At 48.9% G+C, this 21,843-nt stretch overlaps 1 protein-coding gene across 2 annotated transcripts in view; it reads left to right on the forward strand.

Annotated features, from left to right (window-relative positions):
• The first annotated feature begins 219 nt into the window (after positions 1-219).
• Positions 220-21,843, forward strand: part of LOC142302429 (solute carrier organic anion transporter family member 1A2-like) — a 103,523-nt gene continuing 81,899 nt past the window's right edge. The window contains exons 1-7 of one of the 2 annotated variants that reach the window (XM_075343490.1): positions 220-260; positions 689-777; positions 4,781-4,922; positions 5,051-5,183; positions 14,236-14,342; positions 17,501-17,650; positions 21,615-21,713. In XM_075343490.1, coding sequence (XP_075199605.1) covers positions 721-777; positions 4,781-4,922; positions 5,051-5,183; positions 14,236-14,342; positions 17,501-17,650; positions 21,615-21,713 — 688 coding nt within the window. In that variant the 5' untranslated portion in view covers positions 220-260; positions 689-720. The remainder of the gene's footprint in view (positions 261-688; positions 778-4,780; positions 4,923-5,050; positions 5,184-14,235; positions 14,343-17,500; positions 17,651-21,614; positions 21,714-21,843) is intronic. The other variant, XM_075343492.1, reaches the window with a different exon arrangement.

Consider the following 21,843-nt stretch of genomic DNA (forward strand, 5'->3'; position numbering starts at 1 on the left):
CCTTATATACAGCCCCGCCCCTGGTGATGACATCACTGATATAATGACGTGATCAGCCATGAGACCACACCCCTTATATACAGCCCCGCCCCTGGTGATGACATCACTGATACTTCCCAGCTGTCCCAGCTTGCTTCCTGGCCTAGATTTGTCTGGAGTAAATTCCTACATTTATGAGTTAATTATAAAAAGCCGGTCAAGGTCCAGGTCTGATCTCAGTGACTGCCGCCAGGTCACCCGGGGCTCCGTCTTGCTGCACGGTGAGTAGATTTGCTCCTCAATATCTGGGATTTCTGGTAGCTTCGGGGGGTCGGGGGCTGATTGGAGGGAAGTGATAAGAGATTGTGACCCCAGTAATGTGAGGATCGCGCTGCAGACCCTGAAAAATATCACGACACAGGAACAGCACCGGATTATAGCCTTCCAGGAATGACACATTGTCCCTGACCCCGGAGCTGACAATCTAATCTCTTATTACACAATGTATCACTACTCGCATCATCCCCGACCCCCGGAGCTCACAATCTATTCCTGCATGTGAAGTATGGGTGTCGCCTTCTGTCCGGCAGGATCAGTGTTACTTCCCCCGCCCCCCCTCAGCTTCTCACCCTATGGACCCCCCTCGTCACATTGTGTCAGCGCCTCCGTCTGGTCTGTTACATTTATACTCAATATTTTCTTCTCTCAGACCCGAGCAGTCATCTGTCCGCAGCGCAGAACATGGCACCAAATGCAACTCCAACTGCGCGGAAGACGGGTCCCCTGTCCAGGCTGAAGGTGAGAACTGCACGTGTACTGCACCGAGGACCACAGACCTGCGGACAACCAGCAGGCCACCATCACAGACTCCACTGGAACTGACAACCTCGCCCCCTGGTGATGACATCACTGATATAATGACATGTGATCAGACAAGAGACCATACCCATTATATTCAGCCCCCCCTAGTGGGAACATTACTGATATAATGACATGTGATCACATCTGAGACCTCACCCCCAGGGCCACCATCAGGGCATGACAACAATGACTAGTGTATGGGGCTCGGTGAAGAGGAGGGCCTGGCAGGGCCTGGAGTAATTACTTAGCTTTATTAAACCCTGGGCCCAGGTCAGGCCCCCCTCTTCACAGGGCCCCAGTCACAGCCTCAGCAGAGGGGCTCAGCTAATTTGCATGTAAAGCACTTCAGAGGCATCACATGCAAATTAGCCATGTGTTTGAGGGAGGGTCAGCGTGGCAGAGCAGGGTGCCGGTGTGTCATCCTGCGGCCCAGCATGCAGCAGCATGTTGAGGTCATCACGCTGCGACCTCATCACACTGCTACATGGAATTCAGAGCTGAGGAGGTAGTGAGTACGCAACAGCCGGCAGGGAAAGGTAGATGCTCCATGAGCTGAAGACAGGAGTGGGATGATTGCCGGGGTAGTGGAGAGTCTTCTGACCCAAGCCCCTGCCTTGCTTCAGCTGGATGTGTGTCGGAGGGGCGCACAACCAGCTGAAATGCATTGTGGCTCAGAGAGGATGCCGTGCGATGTGGGACCCAGGGAAGGAGAGTAAAATGTTTTGGGTTTTTTTCTGTTTCCATCAGAGAAATATACCAGGAGGTTGCTAGGAAGTAGACATGTATACCAGGAAGGGGACAGAAACCAGTATGACAGCATGGGGACATAAATACAAGAATGTGCCCAGGAAGGCATTATATATACCAGAAGGGGCCCAGGATGGGACACATATGCCAGGAGGGAGACATATATACCAGGAAAAGGAAAAATAAACAAGGATGGGGACATATATACCAAGAGGGGCCCAGGAAGGGGACATATATACCAAGAGTAGGATGTACTGTATTTGCTAGGAAGGGGACAAGTAAAACAGGATGGGGACACATATACCAGCAAGGGCCCCGGAGGGGGACATAAAGAACAGAAGGGGGGTATACATACCAGGAAGGGCCTAGGATGGGGACATATATACCAGGAACGGGACATATATACCAGGAGAAGGAAATATATACCAAGATTGGCCCAGGATGGGGATATATACCAGGAGAAAGACATACATACCAGGAAGGGCCTAGGATGAGGACATATATACCAGGAAGGAGACATATATACCAGGAGGGGGCCAGGATTGGGATATATGCCAGGAGGAGGATATATATATTTATATATAAACTTGACTTTTATTGCTACAAAACATATAAGGCTGACAAAAACAAAGGTTAAAAACCTACCCTTTATTTACGTTAACACAAGAAGTCCCAGAGAGGGGTCCTTTAACATTTCTACCTTTGGAACCCAGAGACGGGTCGAATGACCTGAAGGATTTTAGCTAACATCCTATAATCACCGTCTGTTGTTCTGTAATTAAGGCCATGACTGTCGCACCACAGGAGGTCGTTGTTTTCCATTGAGTTTACCTATTTAGTTTCTAGTTAGTTCTATTCAGTTTATTGTATGTCATTTGACCCTCTTTCGGGACTTCAGGGGGGAGCTTGAAATTTCTTTGACTTCTAGTGTTAAGATGAGGCTGTACAGCCAGGTATTGTGTGTTGTGGGATTATATTATTGATCTGCGGACACTGCCTTGTTTATATACTTATTGTGCATTCTATTATCAGTGCCCTGATACTTCATTGGGGATAAGTACGGGATTATTATATCCCCTTATTTCATCCATTCTTTTTCTCTTGTCAATCATGTTTTTAACCTTTGTTTTTGTCATCCTTACATGTTTTATACCAATTAAAGTCATGTGTATATATAAGTAGCTGGGTGTGCACCTTTTTACTATGCAGCTTTTTACCTCTCATATTACAATTCAATTTTTCCATAGTTTTTGTTAGCACCCCTCCCTTTATTTCTATTTATTACACTGTGGTGCTCACTACTTTCTTCTTAACAAAGTGTTGCGAGGAACAGTGTGTGTAGGGGATATTATAAAGAGGGGCAGTGTGTGTATTGGGGGATATTATATAGAGAGGGATAGTATACAGAAGGGTAGTGTGTGGAGCGATGTACAGAAGGGCAGTGTTTCGGAGGATATTATAAAAAGAGGCAGCTTGTGTGAGGAGATAGTATACAGAGAATCAGCATATGTGAGGAGATATTATACAGAGGGGCAGTGTGTTTGGGGGGATATTATACAGAGAGACAGTGTGTGGGAGAGATATTATACAGAGGAGCAGTGTGTGTTGGGGATATTATACTGAGAGACAGCGTGTGAGAGAGATACTGTACAAAGAGGCAGTGTGTGTGGGGATATTATACAGATGGGCAGTCTGTGTGGGAAAGATATTATATATAGGGACAGTGTGGGGAGATATTATGGAGAGGGGCGGTGTAAAGGGTGTATTATAGAGAGGGGCGGTGTAAAGGGTGTATTATGGAGAGGGGCGGTGTAAAGGGTGTATTATGGAGAGGGGCGGTGAAGAGGGTGTATTACGGAGAGGGGCGGTGTAAAGGGGGTATTATGGAGAGGGGCGGTGTAAAGGGTGTATTATGGAGAGGGGCGGTGTAAAGGGTGTATTATGGAGAGGGGCGGTGTAAAGGGTGTATTATGGAGAGGGGCGGTGTAACGGGTGTATTATGGAGAGGGGCGGTGTAAAGGGTGTATTATGGAGAGGGGCGGTGTAACGGGTGTATTATGGAGAGGGGTGGTGAAGAGGGTGTATTACGGAGAGGGGCGGTGTAGGAGATGTAGTATTAATTTTCTAAAGAAAATACTTCATTTTCAGGAACAACTTCAAGAGTGCTAACATTTCATTTTTGGCTATAAATGTAGCTTTTCCAAGAGTGGCGGTGAAACTGTGGAAGTTTTGCGGGGTGGAGGCGGAGCTGGGGTGGAGACTGGGCGAAGACTGAAAGGGGCCCAAAAATTTTGCCAGTATGAGGCCCTGAAATTCCTTGTGGCAGCCCTGATCACCCTTATATACAGCCCCGCTGCCTGGTGATGACATCACTGATATAATGACATATGATCAGACATGAGACCACACCCCTTAAATACAGCCCTGCCCCAGGAGATGAAATCGCTGATAATGACATATGATCAGACATGAGACCACACCCCTTATATACAGCCCCACCCCTGGTGATGACATCACTGATATAATGACATATGATCAGACATGAGACCACACCCCTTATATACAGCCCCGCCCCTGGTGGTGACATCACTGATATAATGACATATGATCAGAAATGAGACCACACCCCTTATATACAGCCCCGCCCCTGGTGGTGACATCACTGATATAATGACATGTGATCAGCCATGAGACCACACCCCTTATATACAGCCCTGCCCCTGGTGATGACATCACTAATAATGACATATGATCAGACATGAGACCACACCCCTTATATACAGCCCCACCCCTGGTGATGACATCACTGATAATGACATATGATCAGACATGAGACCACACCCCTTATATACAACCCCGCCCCTGGTGATGACATCACTGATATAATGACATATGATCAGACATGAGACCACACCCCTTATATACAGCCCCACCCCTGGTGATGACATCACTGATAATGACATGTGATCAGACATGAGACCACACCCCTTATATACAACCCCGCCCCTGGTGATGACATCACTGATATAATGACATATGATCAGACATGAGACCACACCCCTTACATACAGCCCCGCCCCTGGTGATGACATCACTGATATAATGACATGTGATCAGACATGAGACCACACCCCTTATACAGCCCCGCCCCTGGTGATGACATCACTGAGGTCCTTTTCTTTCTGTCTTCCAGGTCTTCCTCTTCGCTCTCTCCTTCGCTTACATCACTAAGTCTCTTGCTCTCATGTATTCTCGGAGTATGATCACACAGATAGAGCGAAGATTTAACATCCCCTCCTCTCTGGTCGGAGTCATTGATGGAAGCTTTGACATCGGTGATGATGTAGAATTATATGGATAAATTCATGTGCTGTGAGATACAATGTATCAATAATACGGATGTGGGGCAGTCAGAAGAGCATTAACCCTTTATTGGGTCTGACCGCTCATCCTTTTATTATAGGCAATTTACTGGTCATCACACTCGTCAGTTACTTTGGGGCGAAACTGCATCGTCCAAGAATGATCTCTATCGGATGCTTCATCATGTTCCTTGGAAGCTGCCTGACCGCGGCGCCACATTTCATCATGAAACGGTAAGAATGGGCGGGTGATGCGTTTCGATCTACAACATGGGGAGATTAGAGGGAGCTCCCTGTATACAGAGCTACATGATAATATTCTGTCTGCAGCCACCACTAGGAGGAGCTCCCTGTATACAGAGATACATGATAAGATCCTGTCTGCAGCCACCACTAGGGGGAGCTCTCAGTATACAGAGATACATGATAACATCCTGTCTGCAGTCACCACTAGGGGGAGCTCCCTGTATACAGAGATACATGATAACATCCTGTCTGCAGCCACCACTAGGGGGAGTTCCCTGTATACAGATATACATAAGATCCTGTCTGCAGTCACCACTAGGGGGAGCTCCCTGTATACAGAGATACATGATAATATTCTGTCTGCAGCCACAACTAGGGGGAGCTCCCTGTATACAGAGATACATGATAAGATCCTGTCTGCAGCCACCACTAGGGGGAGTTCCCTGTATACAGATATACATAAGATCCTGTCTACAGTCACCACTAGGGGGAGTTCCCTGTATACAGATATACATAAGATCCTGTCTACAGTCACCACTAGGGGGAGTTCCCTGTATACAGAGATACATGATAAGCTCCTGTCTGCAGCCACCACTAGGGGGAGCTCCCTGTATACAGAGATACATGATAAGATCTTGTCTGCAGCCACCACTAGGGGGAGCTCCCTGTATACAGAGATACATGATAAGATCCTGTCTGCAGCCACCACTAGGGGGAGCTCCCTGTACACAGAGATACATGATAAGATCCTGTCTGCAGCCACCACTAGGGGGAGCTCCCTGTATACAGAGATACATGATAATATTCTGTCTGCAGCCACCACTAGGGGGAGCTCCCTGTATACAGAGATACATGATAAGATCCTGTCTGCAGCCACCACTAGGGGGAGTTCCCTGTATACAGATATACATAAGATCCTGTCTACAGTCACCACTAGGGGGAGTTCCCTGTATACAGATATACATAAGATCCTGTCTACAGTCACCACTAGGGGGAGTTCCCTGTATACAGAGATACATGATAAGATCCTGTCTGCAGCCACCACTAGGGGGAGTTCCCTGTATACAGAGATACATAAGATCCTGTCTACAGTCACCACTAGGGGGAGTTCCCTGTATACAGATATACATAAGATCCTGTCTACAGTCACCACTAGGGGGAGCTCCCCTGTATACAGAGATACATGATAAGCTCCTGTCTGCAGCCACCACTAGGGGGAGCTCCCTGTATACAGAGATACATGATAAGATCTTGTCTGCAGCCACCACTAGGGGGAGCTCCCTGTATACAGAGATACATGATAAGATCCTGTCTGCAGCCACCACTAGGGGGAGCTCCCTGTATACAGAGATACATGATAAGATCCTGTCTGCAGCCACCACTAGGGGGAGCTCCCTTTATACAGAGATACATGATAAGATCCTGTCTGCAGCCACCACTAGGGGGAGCTCCCTGTATACAGAGATACATGATAAGATCCTGTCTGCAGCCACCACTAGGGGGAGCTCCCTGTATACAGAGATACATGATAAGATCCTGTCTGCAGCCACCACTAGGGGGAGCTCCCTGTATACAGAGATACATGATAAGATCCTGTCTGCAGCCACCACTAGGGGGAGCTCCCTGTATACAGGAATACATGATAAGATCCTGTCTGCAGCCACCACTAGAGGGAGCTCCCTATATACTGTACTACACTTTATACATTGATAATATACACTGGAGATGAACATTAGAGCACAATGTCTGATCCCTTGCTTTTCTCATGTACATTGATGAACATGTGAAGGTTTTGTGTAAGGCGGCGTTCACATCAGCGGTATTTTGCCGCAAAACCGGATCTGTCACAAATGCGTTTCAGTTCAATTAATTTCCAATGGGATTGCGGCAAGATGCGGTCACCTGCTGTTGTGTATGCCATTTCATTGTTTCCAGGAGCTGCTTTCCCTGTTTTGCTGTGTGACAGGGGACATTGTCCTGCATGAAAATTGCTGCTGATTGAGTGATGGACAGAAGTAAGGAGCCGCGTGTTGTGAAGAAGGTTCTGGTCCACACTTGTATCACTCTGCCATGTAGCTGTATGAGAGGTCCAACTCCTGCTGCAGAAAACATTCCCCAAACCATGCCCCTTCCTCCACCGCCGCTCACTGATGTCTTATCACACTTTGGGTTCAGTTTTTACCCAGTTTGTCGCTGAATATAATTTTTCCATCACACCCAAATAAATTACCCTTGCTTTCATCAGTAAAATGAGCTGTGGACCCTTCTCCTCTGTCCACACAACATGCTCCTCACCAAAGGTGAGTCTAGCCTTGTAATTCTGCTAATGAGGGGTTTGGTCACTGCAGAGTGGGCTTTCAGTCCAAATGCTCTTACACGTCGTGACACTGTATGACGAGACAAATCCTTACCCTGTCCAGTGCTGAACTGCTGAGCAATTCCAGGTGCAGAGTGGAGGCAATTACCCATGGAGAGTCTCCGCATTATCCCGTCCTCTCTATGGAGATTTTCCGCATTATCCCGTCCTCTCTATGGAGAGTCTCTGCATTATCCCATCCTCTCTATGGAGAGTCTCTGCATTATCCTGTCCTCTCTATGGAGAGTCTCCGCATTATCCTGTCCTCTCTATGGAGAGTCTCCGCATTATCCTGTCCTCTCTATGGAGAGTCTCCGCATTATCCTGTCCTCTCTATGGAGAGTCTCCGCATTATCCCGTCCTCTCTATGGAGAGTCTCCGCATTATCCCGTCCTCTCTATGGAGAGTCTCCGCATTATCCCGTCCTCTCTATGGAGAGTCTCCTCATTATCCTGTCCTCTCTATGGAGAGTCTCTGCATTATCCTGTCTTCTCTATGGAGAGTCTCTGCATTATCCTGTCCTCTCTATGGAGAGTCTCCGCATTATCCTGTCCTCTCTATGGAGAGTCTCCGCATTATCCCGTCCTCTCTATGGAGAGTCTCCTCATTATCCTGTCCTCTCTATGGAGAGTCTCTGCATTATCCTGTCCTCTCTATGGAGAGTCTCCGCATTATCCTGTCCTCTCTATGGAGAGTCTCCGCATTATCCTGTCCTCTCTATGGAGAGTCTCCGCATTATCCTGTCCTCTCTATGGAGAGTCTCCGCATTATCCTGTCCTCTCTATGGAGAGTCTCCGCATTATCCCGTCCTCTCTATGGAGAGTCTCTGCATTATCCTGTCCTCTCTATGGAGAGTCTCCGCATTATCACGTCCTCTCTATGGAGAGTCTCTGCATTATCCTGTCCTCTCTATGGAGAGTCTCCGCATTATCCTGTCCTCTCTATGGAGAGTCTCTGCATTATCCTGTCCTCTCTATGGAGAGTCTCCGCATTATCCTGTCCTCTCTATGGATATTCTCCGCATTATCCTGTCCTCTCTATGGAGAGTCTCCGCATTATCCTGTCCTCTCTATGGAGAGTCTCTGCATTATCCTGTCCTCTCTATGGAGAGTCTCCGCATTATCCTGTCCTCTCTATGGAGAGTCTCCGCATTATCCCGTCCTCTCTATGGAGAGTCTCCTCATTATCCTGTCCTCTCTATGGAGAGTCTCTGCATTATCCTGTCCTCTCTATGGAGAGTCTCCGCATTATCCCGTCCTCTCTATGGAGAGTCTCCTCATTATCCTGTCCTCTCTATGGAGAGTCTCTGCATTATCCCGTCCTCTCTATGGAGAGTCTCCTCATTATCCTGTCCTCTCTATGGAGAGTCTCCGCATTATCCCGTCCTCTCTATGGAGAGTCTCTGCATTATCCTGTCTTCTCTATGGAGAGTCTCTGCATTATCCTGTCCTCTCTATGGAGAGTCTCCGCATTATCCCGTCCTCTCTATGGAGAGTCTCCGCATTATCCTGTCCTCTCTATGGAGAGTCTCTGCATTATCCTGTCCTCTCTATGGAGAGTCTCCGCATTATCCTGTCCTCTCTATGGAGAGTCTCCGCATTATCCCGTCCTCTCTATGGAGAGTCTCCGCATTATCCTGTCCTCTCTATGGAGAGTCTCCGCATTATCCTGTCCTCTCTATGGAGAGTCTCCGCATTATCCTGTCCTCTCTATGGAGAGTCTCTGCATTATCCTGTCCTCTCTATGGAGAGTCTCCGCATTATCCCGTCCTCTCTATGGAGAGTCTCTGCATTATCCTGTCCTCTCTATGGAGAGTCTCCGCATTATCCTGTCCTCTCTATGGAGAGTCTCCACATTATCCCGTCCTCTCTATGGAGAGTCTCCGCATTATCCTGTCCTCTCTATGGAGAGTCTCCGCATTATCCTGTCCTCTCTATGGAGAGTCTCCGCATTATCCTGTCCTCTCTATGGAGAGTCTCCGCATTATCCTGTCCTCTCTATGGAGAGTCTCCGCATTATCCTGTCCTCTCTATGGAGAGTCTCTGCATTATCCCGTCCTCTCTATGGAGAGTCTCCGCATTATCCCGTCCTCTCTATGGAGAGTCTCCGCATTATCCTGTCCTCTCTATGGAGAGTCTCCGCATTATCCTGTCCTCTCTATGGAGAGTCTCCGCATTATCCTGTCCTCTCTATGGAGAGTCTCCACATTATCCTGTCCTCTCTATGGAGAGTCTTCACATTATCCTGTCCTCTCTATGGAGAGTCTCCGCATTATCCTGTCCTCTCTATGGAGAGTCTCTGCATTATCCTGTCCTCTCTATGGAGAGTCTCCGCATTATCCCGTCCTCTCTATGGAGAGTCTCCGCATTATCCTGTCCTCTCTATGGAGAGTCTCCGCATTATCCTGTCCTCTCTATGCAGAGTCTCCGCATTATCCTGTCCTCTCTATGGAGAGTCTCCGCATTATCCTGTCCTCTCTATGGAGAGTCTCCGCATTATCCTGTCCTCTCTATGGAGAGTCTCCGCATTATCCCGTCCTCTCTATGGAGAGTCTCTGCATTATCCTGTCCTCTCTATGGAGAGTCTCCGCATTATCCTGTCCTCTCTATGGAGAGTCTCCGCATTATCCTGTCCTCTCTATGGAGAGTCTCCGCATTATCCCGTCCTCTCTATGGAGAGTCTCTGCATTATCCTGTCCTCTCTATGGAGAGTCTCTGCATTATCCTGTCCTCTCTATGGAGAGTCTCCGCATTATCCTGTCCTCTCTATGGAGAGTCTCCGCATTATCCTGTCCTCTCTATGGAGAGTCTCCGCATTATCCCTTCCTCTCTATGGAGAGTCTCTGCATTATCCTGTCCTCTCTATGGAGAGTCTCCACATTATCCTGTCCTCTCTATGGAGAGTCTCCGCATTATCCTGTCCTCTCTATGGAGAGTCTCCGCATTATCCTGTCCTCTCTATGGAGAGTCTCCACATTATCCTGTCTTCTCTATGGAGAGTCTCCGCATTATCCTGTCCTCTCTATGGAGATTTTCTGCATTATCCCGTCCTCTCTATGGAGAGTCTCCGCATTATCCTGTCCTCTCTATGGAGAGTCTCCGCATTATCCTGTCTTCTCTATGGAGAGTCTCCGCATTATCCTGTCCTCTCTATGGAGATTTTCCGCATTATCCCGTCCTCTCTATGGAGAGTCTCCGCATTATCCTGTCCTCTCTATGGAGAGTCTCCGCATTATCCTGTCCTCTCTATGGAGAGTCTCCGCATTATCCTGCCCTCTCTATGGAGAGTCTCCGCATTATCCTGTCCTCTCTATGGAGAGTCTCTGCATTATCCTGTCCTCTCTATGGAGAGTCTCCGCATTATCCTGTCCTCTCTATGGAGAGTCTCCGCATTATCCTGTCCTCTCTATGGAGATTCTCTGCATTATCCCTTCCTCTCTATGGAGAGTCTCCGCATTATCCTGTCCTCTCTATGGAGAGTCTCCGCATTATCCTGTCCTCTCTATGGAGAGTCTCCGCATTATCCTGTCCTCTCTATGGAGAGTCTCCGCATTATCCTGTCCTCTCTATGGAGATTCTCTGCATTATCCTGTCCTCTCTACGGAGAGTCTCCGCATTATCCTGTCCTCTCTATGGAGAGTCTCCGCATTATCCTGTCCTCTCTATGGAGAGTCTCCGCATTATCCTGTCCTCTCTATGCAGAGTCTCTGCATTATCCTGTCCTCTCTATGGAGAGTCTCCGCATTATCCTGTCCTCTCTATGGAGAGTCTCCGCATTATCCTGTCCTCTCTATGGAGAGTCTCCGCATTATCCTGTCTTCTCTATGGAGAGTCTCCGCATTATCCTGTCCTCTCTATGGAGATTTTCCGCATTATCCCGTCCTCTCTATGGAGAGTCTCCGCATTATCCTGTCCTCTCTATGGAGGGTCTCCGCATTATCCTGTCCTCTCTATGGAGAGTCTCCGCATTATCCCGTCCTCTCTATGGAGAGTCTCCGCATTATCCTGTCCTCTCTATGGAGAGTCTCCGCATTATCCTGTCCTCTCTATGGAGAGTCTCCGCATTATCCCGTCCTCTCTATGGAGAGTCTCCGCATTATCCTGTCCTCTCTATGGAGAGTCTCCGCATTATCCCGTCCTCTCTATGGAGAGTCTCCGCATTATCCTGTCCTCTCTATGGAGAGTCTCCGCATTATCCTGTCCTCTCTATGGAGAGTCTCCACATTATCCTGTCCTCTCTATGGAGAGTCTCCACATTATCCTGTCCTCTCTATGGAGAGTCTCCGCATTATCCCGTCCTCTCTATGGAGAGTCTCCTCATTATCCTGTCCTCTCTATGGAGAGTCTCCGCATTATCCTGTCCTCTCTATGCAGAGTCTCCGCATTATCCTGTCCTCTCTATGGAGAGTCTCCGCATTATCCTGTCCTCTCTATGGAGAGTCTCCGCATTATCCTGTCCTCTCTATGGAGAGTCTCCGCATTATCCCGTCCTCTCTATGGAGAGTCTCCGCATTATCCTGTCCTCTCTATGGAGAGTCTCCGCATTATCCTGTCCTCTCTATGGAGAGTCTCCGCATTATCCTGTCCTCTCTATGGAGAGTCTCCGCATTATCCTGTCCTCTCTATGGAGAGTCTCCGCATTATCCCGTCCTCTCTATGGAGAGTCTCTGCATTATCCTGTCCTCTCTATGGAGAGTCTCTGCATTATCCTGTCCTCTCTATGGAGAGTCTCCGCATTATCCTGTCCTCTCTATGGAGAGTCTCCGCATTATCCTGTCCTCTCTATGGAGAGTCTCCGCATTATCCCTTCCTCTCTATGGAGAGTCTCTGCATTATCCTGTCCTCTCTATGGAGAGTCTCCACATTATCCTGTCCTCTCAATGGAGAGTCTCCGCATTATCCTGTCCTCTCTATGGAGAGTCTCCGCATTATCCTGTCCTCTCTATGGAGAGTCTCCACATTATCCTGTCTTCTCTATGGAGAGTCTCCGCATTATCCTGTCCTCTCTATGGAGATTTTCTGCATTATCCCGTCCTCTCTATGGAGAGTCTCCGCATTATCCTGTCCTCTCTATGGAGAGTCTCCGCATTATCCTGTCTTCTCTATGGAGAGTCTCCGCATTATCCTGTCCTCTCTATGGAGATTTTCCGCATTATCCCGTCCTCTCTATGGAGAGTCTCCGCATTATCCTGTCCTCTCTATGGAGGGTCTCCGCATTATCCTGTCCTCTCTATGGAGAGTCTCCGCATTATCCCGTCCTCTCTATGGAGAGTCTCCGCATTATCCTGTCCTCTCTATGGAGAGTCTCCGCATTATCCTGTCCTCTCTATGGAGAGTCTCCGCATTATCCCGTCCTCTCTATGGAGAGTCTCCGCATTATCCTGTCCTCTCTATGGAGAGTCTCCGCATTATCCTGTCCTCTCTATGGATATTCTCCGCATTATCCTGTCCTCTCTATGGAGAGTCTCCGCATTATCCTGTCCTCTCTATGGAGAGTCTCCGCATTATCCTGTCCTCTCTATGGAGAGTCTCCGCATTATCCTGTCCTCTCTATGGAGAGTCTCCGCATTATCCTGTCCTCTCTATGGAGAGTCTCCGCATTATCCTGTCCTCTCTATGGAGATTCTCCGCATTATCCTGTCCTCTCTATGGAGAGTCTCCGCATTATCCTGTCCTCTCTATGGAGATTCTCCGCATTATCCTGTCCTCTCTATGGAGAGTCTCCGCATTATCCTGTCCTCTCTATGGAGAGTCTCCGCATTATCCTGTCCTCTCTATGGAGAGTCTCCGCATTATCCCGTCCTCTCTATGGAGATTCTCCGCATTATCCTGTCCTCTCTATGGAGAGTCTCCGCATTATCCTGTCCTCTCTATGGAGATTCTCCGCATTATCCTGTCCTCTCTATGGAGAGTCTCCGCATTATCCCGTCCTCTCTATGGAGAGTCTCCGCATTATCCTGTCCTCTCTATGGAGAGTCTCCGCATTATCCTGTCCTCTCTATGGAGAGTCTCCGCATTATCCCGTCCTCTCTATGGAGAGTCTCCGCATTATCCTGTCCTCTCTATGGAGAGTCTCCGCATTATCCTGTCCTCTCTATGGAGAGTCTCCACATTATCCTGTCCTCTCTTGCATTTGTCTTTCGAGGGTGACCAGCCTTCTTGTGGGACTTGAAAGAGTTTATGATGTTGTAAAGATGCAATATTCTTGAAATCACAGGCTTGGAGCCACCAACTTCTCTTGCTATGGCTGATAGGGTCACCTCTTTGGCCTCCATCTGGACAACCTGCTGCCGGAGGGTTTCAGTCACTTTGGAATGGCAAAGTCAGTGCAAACTGGAACGTTCAGCTGCCAGTTACATAGGGTTTGTCAGATAATGAAGGATATTAATCACCAGGTGCAGATAACACCAATAACCTGCAGGATCTGACAGTGTTCTCTAATTCTGATCTGTGTTATTTTTCATTTGTCTTATTTGCATTTTTATTATTTGCTTAACAATAAATGCAATTGATGAAATAAGCGGAGAATCCTGCGAGTTTCCTCATGTGAGGAGACAATCACATAGGACGACTCAATGAGCGCAGGATTTCGGACACGCTGTTCTCTAGTTTCTCTCCGGTGTGTGTGGATCATGCTGGTCCCGGTGCAGTTGTTTTGTAGCCATGATGTGATGACTTTTTGCAGGTATCAGTATGAGGGATCCACCTCGCTCTCCTCAGACAACGCCTCGTCTTACGTCCACCTTTGTCTGGATAATCGCAGTCGAGCTCCGGACCTCGATGTTCCTGAAGGTTCATTTTTCACCATTTTTGGGCTTTTCTCTTAATCCTTCAATATCATCAGCAAATAATGATTTTCAGCAGATATAGATAACACATTAATGGTATAAAAGCTCCGACGTCCAGTGTATCAAGAGGACATAATCATCAGAGATCAGGGGAGCTGTGTACCCGGCACGGTGGGGGTCGGGGCCAGATGAAGGGGACATATAACAGACTGCACAATATATATACCAGGTGGAATCTCACACCAAGGTGCTGAGCGGGCGGAGGGGTCGGGCACTTCTGCTCATTGTGGGGTGTCCGGTGCAGGATACCGCGCTGCGGCAATGAACCACAAGGTCACATGTTCCCTCTCCGATCTTGTGATTGGTTGGTTTGTGCCTATAGTCGTCCATGTCTGCGGCTTCTTCCGATGGACGGCGTATGGCTGTGATGTGGAGGCCATCTCTCTACTGTCCGGTCATGCCAGAGATCCATACATAAAATATTGTAATTCAATCTATATAAAGGAATAATGTGTGGCTGCCCCATGGATATAAAGTGTCCATGTGTCACCCGCAAAAGACATGGGAACACATAGACGAAGCTGACACGTGAACGGTGCCTAAGAGATGCCCAACTCAGAGCGTGTAAAGCAGGAAGAAAGCGGGATCACTCACAGCTGGAACAATATTAATAATCGCCACATGTGAACAGGCGCCAACCACCTGACAAAGGTAATCGCCACATGTGAACAGGCGCCAACCACCTGACAAAGGAACCAAATGCTCCTTCATTAGGCGAAATCAATATAAAACATGCTTATTCTGTGTAACCAGCACGTGCTGCCGAGGACAAAGACAGGCTGCACCATAGACATCACTGAGCCCCCCCTGTGCTGCACCGTAGACATCACCTATCCCCCACCATGTTTCACTGTAGATATTACCAAGCCCCCACCGTGCTGCACTTTAGATATCACCGAGCCTCCGCCGTGCTTAATTGTAGACATCACAGAGCCCTCGCCATGCTTCACTGTAGGCACCACTGAGCCCCCGCTGTGCTTCACTGTAGATATCACCGAGCCCCCGCTGTGATTCACTGTAGATACTGTAGCCACTCGGAGCACCCGCCGTGCTTCACTGTAGACATCATCAAGCCCCCTCCATGTTGCACTGTAGACACCACAGAGCCCCCGCCATGTTTCACTGTAGATATCGCAGAGTCCCCACTGTGCTTCAGTCTAGATATCACAGAGCCCCGCCATGCTTCACTGTAGACATCACGGAGCCCACGCCATGCTTCACTGTAGACATCACGGAGCCCACGCCATGCTTCACTGTAGACATCACGGAGCCCACGCCATGCTTCACTGTAGACATCACGGAGCCCACGCCATGCTTCACTGTAGACATCACGGAGCCCACGCCATGCTTCACTGTAGACATCACCGAGTCCCCGCTGTGATTCACTGTAGATACTGTAGCCACTCGGAGCACCCGCCGTGCTTCACTGTAGACATCATCAAGCCCCCTCCATGTTGCACTGTAGACATCACCGCCCCCCTGCTGTGTTTCACTGTAGATATCGCAGAGTCCCCGCTGTGCTTCAGTCTAGATATCACAGAGCCCCTGCCGTGCTTCAGTCTAGATATCACCTAGCCCCGGTGCGCTTTATTCTAGATATCACGGAGTCCATGCCATGCTTCACTGTAGACATCACGGAGCCCACGCCATGCTTCACTGTAGATATCACAGAGCCCCCGTTGTGCTTCACTGTAGACATCACCGAGCCCCCACTGTGCTTCACTGTAGATATTACAGAGCCCCTGCAGTGCTTCACTGTAGATATCACTGAGCCCCCGCCATGCTTCACTGTAGACATCACCGAGCCCCCGCCGTGCTTCACTGTAGGCACCACTGAGCCCCCTCTGTGCTTCACTGTAAATATCACAGAGCCCACACAGTGTGTTAGTCTAGATATCACCGAGCTCCAGCCATGCTTCACTGTACAAATCACGGAGCCCCCACCGTGCTTCACTGCAAACATCACAACGTCCCTGCCGTGCTTCACTGTAAACATCACCGAGCCTGCACTGTGCTTCACTGTAGACATCACTGAGCTCCTGCAATGCTTCACTCTATATATCACTGAGCCCCTGCTGTGCTTCACTGTAGACATCACGAAATCCCCGCTGTGCTTCACTGTAGATATCACCGAGCCTCTGCCATGCTTCACTGTAAACATCACTGAGCCCCCTCCGTGCTTCACTGTAGACATCACCAAGCCCCCGCTGTGCTTTACTATAGATATCAAAGAGTCCCCACTGTGCTCCACTGTAGACACCACTAAGCCCCTGCCGTGATTCACTGTAGACATCACCGAGCCCCCGCCGTGCTTCACTGTAGACATCACCGAGTCCCAGGCGTTCTGCGCTACAGATGTCACCAAGCCCCCTCCGTGCTTCACTGTAGATATCACCGAACCTCTGCCATGCTTCACTGTAAACATCACTGAGCCCCCTCCGTGCTTCACTGTAGACATCACCAAGCCCCCACTGTGCTTTACTATAGATATCACAGAGCCCCCACTGTGCTCCACTGTAGACACCACTAAGCCCCTGCCGTGATTCACTATAGACATCACCGAGCCCCCGCCGTGCTTCACTGTAGACATCACCGAGTCCCAGGCGTTCTGCGCTACAGATATCACCAAGCCCCCTCCGTGCTTCACTGTAGATATCACCGAACCTCTGCCATGCTTCACTGTAAACATCACTGAGCCTACTCCGTGCTTCACTGTGGACATCACCAAGCCCCCGCCGTGCTTCACTGTAGATATCACTGAGCGCCCGCCGTGCTTTACTGTAGATTTCACAGAACCCCCACCGTGCTCCACTGTAGACACCACCGAGCCCCTGCCGTGCTTCACTGTAGATATCACCGAACCTCTGCCATGCTTCACTGTAAACATCACTGAGCCTACTCCGTGCTTCACTGTGGACATCACCAAGCCCCCGCCGTGCTTCACTGTAGATATCACTGAGCGCCCGCCGTGCTTTACTGTAGATTTCACAGAACCCCCACCGTGCTCCACTGTAGACACCACCGAGCCCCTGCCGTGCTTCACTGTAGATATCACCGAGCCCCCGCTGATACAGGCTGATATTTCGTTTTTCATCCATCCAGTATGCGAAGCCGGATCTTCCGAGTCTCTGATGTGGATTTTTGTTCTCATCGGAAATATTCTTCAAGGTATCGGAGAAACCCCCATTGAGCCACTCGGATTGTCATATGTGGACGACTTCGCCAAAGAGGAAAACTCTCCTTTTTATATTGGTAAGTAAGAACCAACTACAGAAAATCCCTGCAAAAGGCATTGTCTTATCCTCCAGTCACCTCAAGAGCTGCACTCAATATTCTTCTGTTACAATGTGTCTTATCCTACAGAGATGATGGCTTTGAGAATGATGATGATGATGATGGCTGTGAGAATGATGATGATAGCTGTGAGAATGATGATGATGGCTGTGAGAATGATGATGTAACAGCGTGTCCCTCCCCCGCCTGTGCTCATGGTGTAATAGTCTGTCTCTCCTTGACTGTCCTGTATGTACTACTGGTGGGGGATTGTTTGTTCTTCTCAGCATGGGACTTCTCCAATCCACAACTTGGTAAACAAGAAAGAGCCAGGACTTCTAAAGTCCATTCATGTATCAAGTGTCCAGGCGGAGTTGGACTCTTCTGCCCACCTAAGTAGGATTCCCAAGTGAGATCTTATCGGACCAAGGCTCCCAGTTCATGTCAGAGTTGGTGCAGTGTCTGTGGCGCACCTGTGGAGTACGAGCAATTCGAACTACAGCATACCATCCTCAAACCAATGGACTTTGTGAACGGTTTAATAAAACACTGAAAAATATGCTAAGGGCCTTCACTGACAGGGATTCCGACTGGGAGAAGTACCTACCCCATCTCCTGTTCGCCTATCGGGAAGTTCTCCTGGAGTCCACTGGGTTTTCCCCCTTTGAACTACTCTATGGAAGAAAGGTCAGAGGACCCTTAACTCTGCTAAAGGAATATTGGGAGGGGCAAGTTGAAGATACAGGAGCCCCTGTTGTTCCATATGTCCTCAAGCTTCGGGAAACCCTGGCTCAACTTGCTAGTTTGGCTCAGGATCATGTGCGGATGGCTCAAACCAGACAGAAGACATGGTATGACCGCAAAGCACGCTATCGAGAATTTGCAGAGGGACAACAAGTCTTAATGATTGTTCCCCATCGGCAAAATAAACTCCAGACAACATGGGAGGGTCCCTTCCGGGTTCTCAGAAAACTAAACGACACCAATTACCGTATTTTTCGCTTTATAAAACGCACTTTTGTTCCCCCAAATTTTGGGGGAAAGTAGGGTGTGCGTCTTATAAACCGAATATACAAGGGGGGGGTACATTATATACACTGCAGGGTCCGCTCTGGAGCGGTGCTGGGGGCAGGTGAAAGCTGCGGGCGGAAGCGTTAGATCTCCTGCTCCCGCTCATATAATATGCGCAGCCGCTGTCCATCAGCGTGGTGCTAGAAACGCATTGCGCTGATTGTCTGGGGCAGCGGGGCATATTATATCTGCCTGTGCTCCCTTTGATCGCACATGATCCCCCTGTGTTAGATATGGCCCCCACACTGCATCCCATAGTAAAATAAAAGAAGCTTTACTTACCTCCAGTGCTGATCTCCCGGTCTCCTGCTGCAGCTGTCTGTGACAAGGCACGCAGAGATGATATCACTCTGCCGGGCCAATCACATGACCGGCAGCAAGAACCAGGAAGTGGAGGAGGACGGAGCTCAACTGCGAGGAGGGAGACACAGGGATTACAGCGCTGAGAAGGTAAGGAAAGAGTGTTTTATTTTATTATGGGCAGCAGTATGGGGGGCATATCTAACACAGGGATGTGCCAACTATAGTGGCCATGGGCAGCAGTATGGGGGCCATATCAAACACAGGGGAGATGTGCCATCTATAGTGGCCATGGGCAGCAATATGGGGGCCATATCAAACACAGGGGAGGTGTGCCATCTATAGGGGCCAGGAGCAGCACAGGGGGACGTGTCCCAGCACAAGGGGGCTATATTCAATATAAGGGGGCCATATCCTAATTAAGGGGGGCTAATTTTATGATGGGGGGCTATGAGGGACATATACCCTATATGATTTGTTAGGCGGACACTGGCATTATAAGATGGATCCCATTTAACATTAAAAAAAAAAAAATTCTCTTTTCCTTCACCAAATTTGGGGGTGCGTCTTATAATCAGGTGCGTCTTATAAAGCGAAAAATATGGTACCTTCTTGCTCTAGATGATCAGGGTTTAAGACAAAGGACTGTCCATGTGAATATGATTAAGGAGTACCATGACCGGACATTACCTATGATAGCAAGCTGTCGGTTGGCTTCAGAAGATGGTCAGGAGGATGAGGACCCATTACCTGATCTTGTTGAAGCAGCCAGAGCCCCATCCACTGTGGAACAGGTTCCTCTGAGAGATCACTTAGATTCCTTACAGAAAAAACAAATGCTGGGAGTGCTCCATCAGAGACAGGCTGCTTTCTCATCCCGACCAGGTCGAACCCCAGTAACCCAACATCATGTGGACACTCAGGGCATCCGGCACATACAGCAGGCTCCCAACCGGGTACCAGAATCAGTTAGAAACACCATGCAGCATGAGCTGGAGGAGATGTTACAGCTGGGGGTGATTCAGGCCTCCCATAGTCCTTGGGCCTCTCCTGTTGTGTTATTATCCAAGAAAGATGGGAGTACTCGATTTTGTGTGGACTACAGACGACTAAATGACCATACCATCAGTGATGCTTACCCAATGCCCCGCATTGATGAACTTCTGGACCGGCTAGCTGGGGCACGATACGTCACCACCTTGGATCTCAGTAAGGGATACTGGCAAATTCCCCTGATGGAGGAAGGTAGAGAAAGGTCGGCTTTTATAACCCCCTTTGGTCTGTATGAATTTCTAAACATGCCTTTCGGAATGAAAAACGCCCCTGCAACCTTTCAGAGAATGGTGGACCAGATCCTGCGGGGATGTGGCGACTTCGCTTGTGCCTACCTGGATGATATCGCCATCTTCAGCCACACATGGGAGGAACATCTGAATCAAGTAGCTGTTGTTCTTGACCGGATTCTCGCAGCAGGCCTAACCATTCGACCTGATAAATGCCAATTGGGGATGGGGGAAGTCCAATACCTAGGGCATCAAGCCGGGGAGGAGCACCCCATTGCCTACCTCAGCAGGAAGCTGCTGGACCGAGAAGTGGCCTATGCAACTGTTGAGAAGGAATGTCTGGCTGTAGTGTGGGCCCTTAGGAAACTAAGGCCGTATCTGTATGGACGAGAATTCACTGTGGTTACTGATCACAATCCCCTCACCTGGCTGAACAGAGTCTCTGGGGACAATGGACGCTTACTACGATGGAGCCTGGCTCTTCAACCCTATAACTTTACAATACAATATAGAAGGGGCAGCCAACACCAAAATGCAGACGGATTGTCCAGGCAAGAAGAGCCCTGGGTCAGGTCCGCCATGTTTACGTGTACTTAACAAGCGACCTGTTGAGGTCACTAGTCCATACACAAATTGAGGGGGAAAGGGGTTGTAACAGTGTGTCCCTCCCCCGCCTGTGCTCATAGTGTAATAGTCTGTCTCTCCTTGACTGTCCTGTATGTACTACTGGTGGGAGATTGTTTGTTCTTCTCAGCATGGGACTTCTCCAATTCAAAACTTGGTAAACAAGAAAGAGCCAGGACTTCTAAAGTCCATTTATGTATCAAGTGTCCAGGCGGAGTTGGACTCTTCTGGCCCACCTAAGGGGCTGATCCCAGGAGAGAAGAACAATGAGACCCATGTTAATTCAGTTAGTTGGATCTCGGCTGGAGAAGGACTAGGATCTATAGCTGAGGCTGGATCCTAGAGCCTGCGTATGGACTGTTACAGACTGGAGGTCAGTGGCCACGTGGGATTGTGTTTTGTTGTTCACCCTGTTGGACTCAAGGAACTCATATAAGGACCATTGCCATATTTTCCCTGGCGTCGGAATACCGGGAGACACCCCTGGATCTTTTGTTTTGTTGTGGACTCCTTGCAGACTTTAAGGATCTATATTTGTTTGGTGCTTTATCTTTGTGGTTTCAATAAAGCCCTTTGGATTGTTCCTTGGCCTGGCGTCCCTTACTGCTCTGCCGCATACCCCGTCACAGATGATGATGATGTTGTTGATGTTGTCTCCTCTGCAGGGATCATACAGACGCTGTCAATCCTGGGGCCTCTTCTCGGCTCCCTCCTGGCCTCCTTCTTTGCACAGCTCTATGTGGACATTGGTTTTGTAAATCTTGGTAATTATTTAGCAATTGTAAAAAGCAACTAACCCAAAATTGTGAGTGTTAGAACTGTGTAGACCCCTCACCCAATGCAGACCCTCCTTCTCTTGCCTCCTCCCTCTTTGTACACCTCTTTTTCCCTGTA

The sequence above is a fragment of the Anomaloglossus baeobatrachus genome, chromosome 4 (genome assembly GCF_048569485.1).
Source record: "Anomaloglossus baeobatrachus isolate aAnoBae1 chromosome 4, aAnoBae1.hap1, whole genome shotgun sequence".
Lineage (NCBI taxonomy): Eukaryota > Metazoa > Chordata > Amphibia > Anura > Aromobatidae > Anomaloglossus > Anomaloglossus baeobatrachus.